This window comes from Artemia franciscana, chromosome 10, assembly GCF_032884065.1.
Source record: "Artemia franciscana chromosome 10, ASM3288406v1, whole genome shotgun sequence".
In the NCBI taxonomy this organism is placed as follows: Eukaryota; Metazoa; Arthropoda; class Branchiopoda; order Anostraca; family Artemiidae; genus Artemia; species Artemia franciscana.
This window is the reverse complement of record NC_088872.1, coordinates 48105246-48120050: the sequence shown is the minus strand read 5'-3', so window position 1 is coordinate 48120050 and position 14805 is coordinate 48105246. Positions and strand designations below refer to the sequence as shown.

At 31.5% G+C, this 14805-nt stretch overlaps 1 protein-coding gene across 2 annotated transcripts in view; it reads left to right on the top strand.

The window, feature by feature from the left end:
* LOC136032292 (uncharacterized) overlaps positions 1-8133 on the top strand; it is a 46814-nt gene extending 38681 nt beyond the window's left edge. Inside the window, exons 7-8 of one of the 2 annotated variants that reach the window (XM_065712563.1) lie at positions 1941-2127; positions 5244-8133. In XM_065712563.1, the coding sequence (XP_065568635.1) occupies positions 1941-2127; positions 5244-5440 (384 nt within the window). In that variant the 3' untranslated portion in view covers positions 5441-8133. The remainder of the gene's footprint in view (positions 1-1940; positions 2128-5243) is intronic. The other variant, XM_065712564.1, reaches the window with a different exon arrangement.
* The last annotated feature ends 6672 nt before the right edge of the window (positions 8134-14805 follow it).

Sequence of the window (14805 nt, the reverse complement as noted above, 5' to 3'; positions counted from 1 at the left end):
TCTACAGCTGCCAGTAGTACTATCGCTATCCAAAACTATTACTATTAATATCAATACTACTACGATTACTATTATCACAACTATGCCTAAAATTTCAAGAAGTATATGAACATACAGGTTATCGAAAGGACCTGTCAGCAATGTCATAGTAATGGCTAATTGTGTTAAGTTGAAACTTCCAGGACTTGATTAGAGGATTTTCAAGTGACCAAAAGGCAATAAGTTAATTCTACTGCTGCTAGTAGTACTACCGCTATTCAAAACTATTACTATTAATTCAATACTCCTACTGTTACTACTATTAAAACTATGCCTAAGGTATGAAGATGAAATTATCAAGGAATTTTGTGAGAGGAAAGTGAACTGAATCACATCTCGCCGTCTTTATGCAGGTTGTCATAAGGGTCTAACAGCAATATCTTAGGAACAGGGTGGTGTGTGAAGTTGAAACTTGTTATAAGGGATATTGAACTAACCAAAAGAAAATAATTGCACCCAAATACTATTGCTTCTACTTATAATACTACTACTGTTACTATTAATACTACTTTTATTCTTACTAGTGCCACTAAAGCTTAGGCCGCTACAATTAATTCTACAGGTACTTCTACTAGAAAAAACTACTATTACTACTACCTTGAAAAAACAAGGAGTAAAATCGCATTTTCTTGGTTATTAGCTTGATGATTAATGAAGATATTGGTACATGTTCGTCAGTATAACTAAAAATGTAAGCAAAATGAACATTTTCGCTTGAAATAACAAGTAGGAGAATTGCATCTCCTTGGTTATTAGCTAGAAGATTAATTGAGATATTGTCATGCGTTCATCAGAATTTTTTTTACTGTCGTAGAATATTCTTACTTATTTTTACTTAATATTTATACTTATATACTTACTTATTTTTTTAACTTTTGTTCTTTTTATTGCCTCTCACCGCCCAAACAGGTCTAAGTTTATATTTTATAAATAAACACTGAGCCGGGATGTCTTTAGACACCAGCTCTCGTTTAAAAATCATTGAGCCTTTATGGAAACTAGAAGTCATTACTATTATTAGAACTTACTAGGAAATCTTCTGGGCTCCTTAAATCCTGGGGGGGGGGCAAAACAGTATTTTTCAAAATGTAAGAGGAAGGGACAAGTGGCCCCTCCCTTCATTAGATGTTCATGTTGCTGTACTGTTTGCATGAGAACAAGTGGCCCCTCCCTTCATTAAACGTTCATGTTGCTGTACTGTTTGCATGAGAACCTTTTTATGCTACTAAAATATATCTGACGCATATGGAGTAAATAGTAGTGAATTGCTAGAGTTTTCAAAAATATGGCAGAGTAGAGCAGAATCAAAACAATCAGCTGCTTAGACTTTTACTATCGTTTAAAAATGAAAACTAGAAACCTGTTATTAAAGTTCGCTGGAATAAGCTTCTGGGCTCCTTAAATTCCACTTGTTTACAAACCCTACTTTAAGGGGAAACGATTTTTTTCCCTTCTTGTCCTTTTAAATTTTAGATGGTCCCCTTTTTGAAAGAGTAAAATCCTTAAATTCTATTTTTTTACGACCCCTACTTTAAGGAGAAATGTTTTTTCCCTTTATATTCTTTTAAATTTTAGGTGATCGCCTTTTTGAAAGAGTAAATTCCTTAGAATCCGTAAATTCCACTTTTTTACGACCCCTACTTTAAGGGAATTTTTTTTTTTCCTTCATGTCCTTTTAAATTTTAGAAGGTCCCCTTTTTGAAAGAGTAAAATCCTTAAATTCCATTTATTTACGACCCCTACTTTAAAGGGAAATGGTTTTTCCCCTTCATATCCTTCTAAATTTTAGATGATCCTTTTTTTAAAAGAGTAAATTCCTTAGAAACCTCAAGTTCTACTTGTTTACGACCTCTACTTTAAGGGAAATGATTTTTCTTTCTTCATGTCTTTTTAAATTTTAGATGGTCCCCTTTTTGAAAGAGCTGGAAGATGTTGTCAAATCTGTGTGTGGTACGAACACCGCTGATTCTACTTTGTCCATCATCAAGAATTTCCAAACTGCTTTTATCAACCTACAAAAATATCGAATACTTGAAAAGCACTCAACAAATCAAAAATCCAAGAAAAAGTATTTTGTTTCTGCTGAAGGTATGTAATTTTTAGCTATTTCTAGTTTTTTAATCATGTATTTCCTGAATTGATAAAAAAAATCATAAAGAAAAAAATTGCAATACGCGAGTAAGAAAACAGCCAGCAGGCTGGCATTTGGAAAGAATGGTTGCAATTTTTGGTAACAGGGATGCATACTTTAACAGCTGGTTCAGACTAATTTTTCTACTCTCTCCAACTTTTTAGCAGGGATGTATCCAGGATTTGGGTTGTTTTACATTAGGATTCTTTTTAGGGGTGGGGGGGGGGTGGGGGTTACAAAAAAATTAAAAAATGCATAAAAGATGTGTTTATATCCATTTTTGTTACTTTTGTACGAGTCTGACAAACATTTCGGGGGGGGGGGGGTCAAGCCTCCTACCCCCTGGATATGCCCATGACAAACGCTACACCCTCTGGTGCGCTAATAGTTTTTAACCCCTTACATTCTATACTAAATTGCCTATGATTTAACCCTAATGATTTTTCCACTCTCTCATCTCACCCTTTTGCAGGTTGGTATGCAGGCTGTGAAACTATAAATTTAGAGCGTAATTTATCAAAATTTTCTGTTGTTCTGTGCCATAAATCTGAGGCATCTCTATAAGTATTGCTTGCTGAAATAGGATAATAGGACACTGCTTTCTAAAGAAGGATATAAGTTCTGCTTTCTGAAATATTTCTTAAATAGGATTGGGCTTATTTGACCCTTGCTTCTGATAGCAGTGATGATGTCTTATAAGGCTTTTGCGCTCGCAACGGGAACTTTAAATAACTGGAAAGTTCTGAAAGCCCTATTTTAGGAAAATTTGAAGTTCATCTTATAATCCACCAACGTTTAAGGTAAGCAATCCCAATTTGAAAATTTATGGATGATTCTGTATCAGTAAACTTACTCAAACGAGTCATAGGCCTTCTTTAATAAGACGAAGTATCAAAGCTAGAACAAAAATCCTGTGGCTATGAACCTTCTCTCTAACATGAAGTTACAGGCCCTCTTTAGTAGGCCTTTATAACGTAAAGTTGTAGGTCCTATTTAATGGGGCAAATCTTCAAAACAGAACAGAAACTTTATGGTTATAGGCCTTCTTTTTAACATAAAGTTGTAGGCTTTTTTTTAATGGGGTTAACTGTCAAAACTAGAACGAAATCATGCATTTGCCTTATGAAATTAGGCATTTTCCTTCTCTCTTTAACAAGCCATCAAAAAGGCACATAATTTCAGACAAAAATTTGTTTAGAACATACCGCATACAACGATAATAAAACCTAGACCAAAAGTTTCGTTTCTCTTATGGATGTCCTTTGATTTTGATGTCCTTGGTACTTTAAAGTTTCGATGGGTTGACGATGATCTGGAAAATAGTGGTGCAGTTTTGTCAAAACATGGGAGGGGGGACAAAGTTGGACCCAATTGTCCCAAATCAAGTGAAAATGACAGCGGAAACTGAAAAATGAGCCATATGGTACCGTAAAGGTAAAGATATTACTAACGAAAACCGACCTGTTTCTGTGTATGCTTGGATTATGTAGACGTATCTTTGTTTCGACAAGATTTATAAAGAAACTGAATTTCATCTAGGGGGGGACTGAGGTCTGGGAACGCCAGTTGCTCCCCTTGCCCCATAGCAAATTACGCCCCCTTGAAAAACGGTATTTGTCGAACTTACTTAAAACACGCTTCCAACCCGGTGCCTTTAGACGGGACTTTTTGCCCATAAGTAAATAACTTTACTTTTCGAAATTTATACAAAAATGAAATTGCTGAAATTATAAATAAGTATAATTAAAAATACACAAATTATTCAACTTATCCAACTATTCAACTTATGCAACAACTTCCTTGCAACAGCTGGGATCGAATCCAAGTCCCGAAATTTTCTAGACACGGCTGTATCCACAATGATGTCACAAGGTATTGTATTATTAGATTTAAAGTATATATGATAGAAAATGTGAGAAAAATGACATCATAGCCTAGATAAGTAAATGTCAATCAAATGTTATGTTGCTTTTTACTTTCACATTTAAAATAACGAAATTCAGCACAAAGCCTAGAGTTGGGTTAATTGAGAAGGAAGCTGGTTAAGAAAACAATTTCAATTCAGAATTAGCACAGAAATTGTAGTTAATAAATTTTGAAGGTGTTTCTGCGGTATTTTAACGTACTAAAGATATACTAAAGGAGACTGACTCGTTTCTCTGGCTGTTTGAATTATGCAGGCTTATCTTAGTTCTGATGAGATTTTTGAAAAAAAAAACTAAATGGTAAAATTCTAGTTTAGTGACTTCTTGCTATCTCAGAAAGGGGTTAGGTTAGGAAAATGAAACTTTCAGGGATGAGTCTAAAGGCTAAAGTATGTCCCGGGAAGGTATTTTGAAGTACCTACCTCCACTCCATCTCCCTTTTGAGGGTCCTGACCTTTGATGACCTTTAAAAATATGTGTGTTATAAAAGTGAAACCTTGCAAAATAGATCTTCTGCTTGAATGAAGTACAACAAAATAGTTTTCAGCTTTACAATTTTGCTCAATCCCAAGTATGAGCTTTTAAAGATATGCAATACATTTCCTAAATTTTGAAAAAAAAAAACATTGATATGGCTCAGAATTCTACTCAAATAACAGGAATTGCATTTTCAGAACTAAAGGTAGTGAAAAAGCAACTGGTAACTGAAAATTAAGCTAAAATATTGTTTTGTCAAAATTTCAATAGGCAGAGTCACGTCATGTAGGCGAATTTCAGACCCCTCTAGAGGGAGAAGGAGTGGAGATGGGTACTTAAAAATACCTTCCCGGGACATACTTTAGCCTTTGGACCCATCCCTGAAAGTTTCATTTTTTCTAACCGAACCCCTTTCCGAGATAGCCAAAAGTCAATCAACTAGAATTTTACCAAACTAAATTTCAGCTGGGACTGGGGCACAAACTGAGGCCGGGGGAGGGGGGCAAACCGAGGTCTGGGAAGGGCAGTTGCTCCCCCTACCCGATAGCAAATTACGCCCCCGTTGAAAAACGGTATTAGTCTAACTCTTTTGAAACACGCTTCCAACCCGGTGCCTTAAGACGGGACCTGTAATACAGAATGGTTCTCAAACAAAGCGTATCTCTTTCCAGCAATGCAGAATTACTGTCCATACTTAGAAGACATGGCAACTAGTCTACACATCTTATTCTCTTCTATCCGAGGTTCCTATGAAGAGCTGCGTTTTAAATTGGATATCCTAAGAAATTCCGAAGCATTTTTGGTTGAAGATGGACTGTCAAGCAGTGACGAAAATAGTTTGTTCTTTAACCCATTCAAAAGGGTTTAACCTCTTCATGTTTATGTTTTTTAGGACCTACCTTTGTCAATTTTATTACTTTTTATATTTGATTTTCGATGATTTACTTGTTTTGGTTGTTTGATTACTAGTCGCAATAAGTGCAATTTTAAAGCTTATTTTGCCTGTTGCTTATTATTACTACTTATTATTACTTATTGTCATTATCACTTATTATAATTACTTTACCTAATAGTATTATTACACCTTAACTGCTAATTAGTATTCTGTTATTTATAGTTAAGGATTACTTTTTATTTATTAACTATGGTTCATCACGAGTCAGTGTTGCGGAACTAAAATTATATTGATTAATAAATTTAATTTTACTTGTTAGCTTTAATTTGTTGACTGGCTAATTAACTATTATTAATTCGCAATTATTGAATAATGAGTAAGTAATGATAAGTAGAATAACTAGAATTAATTATTATATTTTACATTTTTGGTGGAAAATCCACATTATTTTTGCTACGTTTTAAATTGTTTGTTAATCCAAAATTAACTAAATTTTAAAACAATGAATGTGATAAATTTTAGGGTAGCTTTGATCTGTTTTAAGCTGATTTCTGATGATTTTGTATATAGTCTGCTTGTTTTAATTACCTCGTATTCCCTGATCACCTCTGTGCAATGCCTAAATCGTAAAGTTTTTTAGTCTAAGACATCATTTTTCAACTTAACTGACTGAACTTAACCGAACTTAATCTATAAATCCAACTGAATTTTTTTGCTATAAGAGCTAATTTTTGAACTTATCTTAATTGTTGAACTTAACTGACTGAACTTAACTGAACTTAATTCCTGAATCTAACTGAATTTCTTTACTATAAGAGCTAATTTTTGAACTTATCTGAATTTTTGAACTTAACTGACGGAACTTGACTGAACTTAATTTCTGAATCCAACTGAATTTCTTTACTATAAGAGCTAATTTTTGAACTTATCTGAATTTTTGAACTTAACTGACTTAACTTAACTGGACTTAATTTCTGAATCCTACTGAATTTCTTTACTATAAAAGCTAATTTTTGAAATTCTCTGAACTTAACTGAATTTCTTTAGTGTAAGAGCCCATTTTTTCACTTGATTTATGGTAAGTTTTTCTTTCTTTGTTCAGTGCCAGGTTTTGCCACACATTCTTCTATAAACTTTGAATAATTTATTTCGACTCTAAACTTTTTAGTAGTAATTCATAATAATTTAAAAATAGTTATTTTAATAGACTTTGAAATTAGGACTTCCTGGCTAAAGGGCCATGAAATGGAGACGCGGGTTAGACTATAGAGTCTATGGACACATCCTTGAACTTAGCTAAATTAGCCCGTTTTTTAATTTAACTGAATTAGCCCATTTTTGAACTTGACTAAATTAGCCCATTTTTGAACTTAAATGAATTTTGAAACTTCTTCAATAACATTAACTAGATTATCTGGAACTAAACTATTTAGCAGTGTTAACTAATTCGCAATAATTTAAATAAAATTATTTTGTTAGGCTTTGAAAATTAGGACTTTTTTATTGCGACTTCCCAAGTTTAAAAAAAAAAACTAAAAAAATTAGAAACAAAAACCGAAAAAAAGATTATGGGCGCAAGAGCCCATTTTTGAACCAGACACTTCACACACCTGTAGCCTTTTCTCTCCTTGCCCAACAGTAGCTGTCGCTGCTAATTTGTTTGGTAGCTCAAACTTATTTGAGAACTAAAATATTTAACTGTGCCAACTCATTTATTTATAACGAACTAACGAGGCAAAAGTGACTGAGCGTTTTAGCGCGTCTTAGAAACTTGGCAATGTTGGTTTAATTGGAAGAAGAAGAATTTCGGAGTTCGAAAGTGAAAAATAATCGGAAATTAATTGATTAAAATTTGACTAGTGTTTAGGGTAAGCTATGGGTATTTTAATTTAAATGGATATTTATAGACATCTTTTATTAATGGGAAAGTTATATTTATTTTAATTTAAATGTCCTGAAAATTGGCTCTTACACTAATGTTTTGTCACTTCCGTTGCAATTTAATGGCGAATGCTCGTAATTTTCGTTTCCTTATGCTATTTATTTGTTTCTTAAACAGCTGTTTCTATTTTTTTCTACCTTTCTTTTTTGTGAATTTTCTTCTTTTCTGTGTTTTTCTTCTTTGACAGTGAATTACTTGTTTGAATTTTTGACTCGAATCGTCGAATCTTTGAAATTTTTTTTTTGAAAACCATATATTTTGAAGAAGAAAATGCATTTTTAGCAGCTTGACGTGAAGGTGCTGCTATTTAAATGTACCCAACTTTGGATCGATTTGGTGAATACTGATCTTTTTTTTCTAGACAAATTTCTGCTTTTGAAGTTAGCCTCTATTTTAGATAACATTGACATAAATTTCAGCAAAAATCGAGTGATCAAACAGAATATTGCCATATTTTTTTTATCTGTTTTAAGTAAACTCATAGAAAAAGATATATAAAAGAAGAAAAAAATCAAATACATTTTATATTCTCCTTTATCTACAGAACTTCATTCTTTAAGATATTCTGTAAGTATTCTCTACGCCTACTAGGTTTAGTAATATTTCACGTAAGTTAAATTTTTGAAATTTAAATTATTCGAAAACTATTTTGAATCGGAGACTGAATCAAACAGGACATTGGCTTTTTTTAAATTTGTTTTTAATAAACTCTAGCAAAAGCTATAAAAAAAGAAGAAAAAGATCAAATATTTATATTCTCCTTTATTTACACAATTTTTTTTTTCAGATTTACGAAGTAATTGTGGTCAGTAAAATAGGGACTGGGATTTTTGTATTTAATCTTGTATTGTCAAATTTGTTTTTAAGATTAGCTTTTCTTTAACTAACTTTAAAGTTACGAAGGAATTATTGTTAGTAAAAAAAAAGAGCTAGGATTTTTGTATCTAATCTTGTATAGTCAGATTCCTTTTTAAGATCAGCGGTTTTTGAAAGTTAACTTATAAGAATGTAATATAATAAACACATAAATAATAAAAAGATAATAGTAAACACAGTAAAAAGAGTTCGACTCTATTTTTTTTCACTATAATATATTTTATTATATGTTATCTTTTTTACTAATAATAAGCCAAAAATATTTTGCCATTGCCTCTTCGAAGTAAAGGGTCAGTTATTATTGGAGCTATCCTTTACCCTCGTATCTTTTCAAATTCATTATTCGCAGTTTATCAATGTTTTAGAGGTTTTCTTCTCTACTCTTAGTGATACCCGGATGTTTATTCTACATCACTTTGCCGCCAGTTTTTTCTTGAATATTTTTTCTAAGATTTAAGTATTTCTTTATTTTCATTTCTTTTCATTCTTTAATTGTTTAATTAAATTCATTCTTTTCATTCATAAATTGTATTTCATGAATTGACTGATATATTTCAGTAATTTACTCGTGATAATTCAAAAAGCTATATATGACACTTATTGTCACGCTGATATTCTTAGCTCACTCTTTATGCTGGATTTAGTTCTGTTATTTGGTTCTGAAGATAACTGAAAGGTTTTTTTTAATTTCAATTAGGCATAGTCTATATGCCTAATTTCATATATAATTCACATGAAATTTACAAATTGTAAGTATAAGAACAAAGGCAGCAATACAAATTTTTAGATATTTACCAAAACAATCAAAAATAAATATGTTCTTTTTCAATTTTCGTACTCCTCTGTACAGAATCATGTTGAATTCTATCTTCACTTAGACCCGTTTGTACTTTAGTAGTGGTAAAAGTTAAGAACAAAGACAGCAATATAAGATTTTAATTCAGGTTAGGCCTCTTTTTTCTCTTTATTTTAGATATTTTAAAAGATCTATAGCAAACTAACCAACTATAACAAAACAAAGAGAGAAAAATTTCCAAAAAAGGATAACAACGGTTCTATGACCAGCATTTCTTAAAGTCTTTTTTCTCTTTGTCTTTTAATATTTAAACATTTTATTTATAACAATAATCACAACAATTCCCTTTTTAGCTTTCTCACTTGTAAATTTATATTAATGCACATATAATTTACATTAAAATCATTATAAAATTTATGTTGTATAACAAACCGTCTTATGGATTAGCCCATCCAGATTGTTACTGGTATCCAGAAAATATAATTTATTATCATAATAAAACTGAGCCCAATCCTTTTTTTATTCGTAGCTTTTATTGGAAGTTACTATACTGATTGTAGCATATACTTATTATTTATTAGTATACTTATTATTGCTTATAATCATTATTACTTTTTATTATTATCCTTACTTGTTTTAAACGTTTATAGCTAAAAAGTAATGAATCTAGTTATAGTCACACAAATCTTGCTTCTTATGTCTGTAAAGTTACTTTTCCCTGGCCTTGAACAAATCTATTGATGAATGTTACTACATAATATTCTTTTCTCTTTACTTATTTCAGTTTAATATATAGTTATAGACACATAGTCTATACTATACCTATATGTCTTATAGTTATATATAGTTTATAAACATAAGACATATAGTTATGTCTTCTATGTCAGGTTTTCTGGTGTGCACTGGGCTCTGTATTAATTTATTTCTGTTTTCTCTCTTTTTCCGTATAAGATGTATTTCTTACCTTCTTACCTTTATATAGTTCTTGTACTTTTAAAACTTTGCTTTTAAGTTTTTTTTTTTTTTTTTTTTTTTTTTTTTTTTTTTTTTTTTTTTTTTTTTTTTTAGGAATAACCTTTTATAAAAACTAGACAATTTTTGGTAGATCTTTCAACAGAAACCTATGATTGTATTCAGTTTCTTCACTTCTATTTTTCCTCGGTCCCAACCTTATTTCCCGTCTTCTGTTTTCCGGTTTTTTCATTTAACTTTTCAATTCTGTTTTGTTTCCTCTTTTCTTTACTCTGTTCTTATTTTTCTTTACTTAACTTTCTTTGACAATTTTTGGTAATTTTAAAACAGCAACAAAAAACGATTAATTTTAGCAGTTTACCCTCGATTTCTCTAGCTCCAATGTGCCTTTTTTCATTTGCTTTTTCACTTCTCTTTTGTTCACTCTTTTTCTACTTACTTTTTTTACTTCACCTTTTTCTTGAAAATTTTTTGGTTGATTCTTTTTCAGATATCCAAAAAAGATTATTTGCAGTTTCTCACTTCTTTTTTCCTCATGTTCAGCACTTTACCCTCGATTTCTCTAGCTCCAATTTTGTATCTTATCCTCTTTTCGGTGCTTTTTTTCCATTTCACTTACCCACTTTTTTTACTCTTTACCCTTTTCTATACTCCTGCTACTGATATTTTTTTTGGTGTATGGTTAGTTGTTTTCTATGCATTATTTCAGTGATTTTAATTGCAATCAAAGCTTAAATGTGAATCAAATCGATAACCTAATTACCTGATCTTTCCTTTGTTTTTGTGATTATTATATCGCACATCTTTTGTGTTTTTGTGATTATACGTATCTGAAGAATCAGTACAAGATTCAACTGTGAATCTAGTTTTATACTAGTTAGTAAGTAGCTTTGAATTAGAGATGGGCTAGTATATTCAATATAAGACTTCAGTGTAAAAGTATTTATGTGCTAAAGCTGTTTTTTATTAATTCCCAGTAATTTTGGACCAGTTTGAATATATATTTCTGCATTAGAAATACTAATGAATTTATTATTATCCTTTCTTCACTTTGTAATTCCTTGCCATTTGGTTGTAATTTTTGAATCAGAATATGCCATATTTAATAGTACTGTTTTCTAAACCATTGTTTTTGGCATAGTACACTAATTTGTGTTATTTAGTATTACATATATTTTGTTTTTAGAAACAGAAAGCAATTGCATTGCCTAGCTTGTGATAGTTATTCTCTAATGTAAATTTTTATATAGCCTCTTGTCTAGAAGAAGAAGACTTGCCAGTCCCCGACCCGAATAAAATGCTTGTAAACTATTCTTTCAAAAACACTGATTAATTTTTTATTTATTTTAGAAATCAAATAAAATTAGTAATAAATACTTGTAAACTATTCTTTCAAAAACACTGATTAATTTTTTATTTATTTTAGAGATCAAATAAAATTAGTAATAAATAACATAAAAAATTAAAAAGATTAAAATAATTTTAACATAAAAAGTTATAATTTTATAAGTCACCCGAATAATTTTAACATAATAATTTAACATAAAAGATTAATAAAATAAATAAATAAATAATTTTAAAGATTAAATTGAAAAAATTTAAACATTAAAAAAATATGTCATGAGGACATCGTCGCAGTTACGCATAAACATTGTATTGGACACTTTCGCACTTCTGAGACACTTGTCAACAACTATTAGCTAAGCTATCCCCAAAAGAGAGATCATCTGGTCAATTTTGATTGAATCAAGCATGAACCCCTGCATTATCATGCTGATTCTCCTTTGAGAACAGCTTAGAAAACGGTGTTTATCAATCGTGTCACTTTGGGGTGACTGTGAAAATATTGAAAGTAAATTCTTAGTTGGTGCCTTTTTTACCTTTAATCCTGTAAAGTACTATTTTCTACTTAGAAATGACATCAATAGATTCTTAAACCATTTTTAAGGCTAAAAAAAGTCTAAAAACCTTCTTTTTTACACTTTAAAAAAAAACTATTTATCCTTTTAAGTTGTTCTATTGAGAACTGACACCAGTTTTAAGGGGGAAAAAGTTTTAAAGCTGCAAAACCATGCTTTGTTTTACGTTACAAATAGCATTGAATCTTAGTAAAATTCAACTTTTTTGTTTTATTGATAATTATGTTTCAAATTTCTAAGACTTCCCAAAAGCAAAAGATGAATGCTAACTCTAATATCATACCCAGACAACTATTTTGAGAAATTTATTTTCCCACTATTCAGAGGGCCTTTGGATCTCTCTCTTCCCTCCCATTTAATATTTATTCCATTTATATGTTGTTTAAATATTTAAATAAAATATCTTTCAGTTTTAATCACTTCTTCCAATTTCTTTTGACTTCTAACAGCCATATTAAAAGAATGTATTTTCTTATGGGTCGAAGGTTGTTGCATCCTTTAAGCCCGCTTATTACAGTAACTCCTAATTAAAATGTAATTTGTCAACTAATTCTAAAATCACTTTCAGTAATGACTGGCAACTCTGGTTCCCTCTTGTTCGTTTTTCTTCTTTCTTCTTTGCGTTATTATAAGTTCTGAGCAGGGTCGTATCTAAGGGGGTACCCGATTTGAATCCCCCCTCCCGAAATTTTTGTCCAACCTGTACAAAAATAAAAAAATACAAGTGAACAAATTTTGTTGCGTTTTGTATTTTTTTTTTTTTTAGTATCATCCTCTTCGAACAATCCTGGATAGGGATCCTGTTCCGAACATGTTTTATCACGACGACTTATGGTTCTTGTTTATGCTTGGAATGATGATCGTTGATATATTTTGCTTGTTCCTGGCTATATGTTAATCTAAGCATCTGACTTGAATGATTTTGGACTTGATATTCGATTCTTGCAATAAATTAATCAAAACTAGGCTATTCTTTTCTTTTTAAATTGACTTTTTTAGTTTGTATTAGTCTGATTCTGTACCCAAAGGTAAGGTTGCCAATCGTGGGGTCGGATGACCCCCTAGTTTTTGGAAAATATCTTTTTTTATCTTCCTATCTAAAAATCGAAATTGCCCAAACCAATGTTCTGGAAAACGTCTTTACTTTTGCATCTTCATTTTAAAAAAATTTCGCACCCCTTTCCATATTCCTTCATTTTCTTGAATTGGCACCACTGCCCGGATGTCATAAATTGTAAATTATTGAACTTCATTGAAGTTCATTGTTATCCTTAGTTTCAACAGAAGCTTGATTAACATCCGGTGCTCAGTCACGCTTGTGATGAATATCATTGCCATCATTGTGTTCATAAAGAATCACACGGGTGGGAGCCCCCCCCCCCAATTATTCGCTCCATTTTTAAATGGACTTAAATGAGCTTTGGATTGGGGTAAATTATCCTCCAAGCCCATACATTTCAAATGCATAAACCACTTCAAGATTGCTGTTTTTCAAATGCGCGCTTGTTTTAAGTTACAATAAATATAATATTATTTAAGATAGAAATTAAGATTATATAAAGTACAAGATGGAAATAAAATTAGTAATTTGTATTTCCTAACAATAATTTATTCAAGACCCACCATGGAAAGACGAAAAAGTGAATTAATAAGATCAAGAAAAAAGAAATCAAATTGAAAAATAAAACGACCAGAGGAAAAATAAGAAAAGATCGTGAAGTGGCTCAAACGTTGTAATAGCAGAATCGGGTAGATATATCTGGAGTTTTGAAATTCTATAGTTTTTTTTCTGATAAAGAGTGACCAATATACTCAGGTGGCCAACACAGGAACTAGTGGCAAATACTATATGTCCAGCTTGTGAACACAGTTGATTTAACCAGAAGTGCCACAATTCGAAGTATCAACGCTTCAATCAGGTCTGCCAATGAAGAGATTTTTCTCTGACCAATACGCGAGAAGATGGTTGCATGATGGAATATCATCATGCAATACTGCATGATGGTTGGTCTTCATTAGTTTCTCCCCCTTTTCCAAGGAGAAAAGGTTGTCTTTTCATGTAGTGTAGTTCTGTCAACATAAAATTTCATATGGTATGACATCTGTTACAAAAAAGCCACCATGTGGCAACAAATAAAATAAAAGCGACAGCTAATAAGTAAATAAACATCTTATTTACAGGCACACCAATCGAGGGTCAGCAGGAGGGATTTTCCCTAGATATTTTCCCCCATTCTCAGATTTTGGATAATATCTATTTTTTGTTTTTTATTGAGAAATAATTTTTTTTGTATATACACTGAAAAAACAGCCAAACTGCCCCTCCTGAATTTTGAAAAATATACCCCCTGCCATACATTTTCGTGAATTTATGTCCTTGTTTATTAACATAATCAAATTTACATAAAAGCTACGCTATAATAACCTACAGTCTTCAATGTGTCCCATCTCTGAGGAATCTCTCCGTCGCCTAATGCATTTTAACCAACGATAATAGGATTAGCTTCTAATCACAGTATTCAGACCAGCCACTTAATCAAATCCCACACGGAAAAAGATATTATGTCTTAAATTCTTCATTATGTAAAAAAAAATATTGTCGTCAAAGCTAATGAACGAGTTAATTCACGTCACAGGAAAGCACTACTTAGCTTATGTCATTTTGGCTCAATCAGACCATCAGAAATGGTTGAAATAATAAAGGTAAAGAATACGGCACCGGAATTTCACAGACCCTATCTGCGGTACCGATCTCGGTATCATGACCTTTCAGCCAGGAATTGTACTAAGGGTTGGGGGTCAGCCATCCTGTGCTTTTGCACACCCTTCCTGT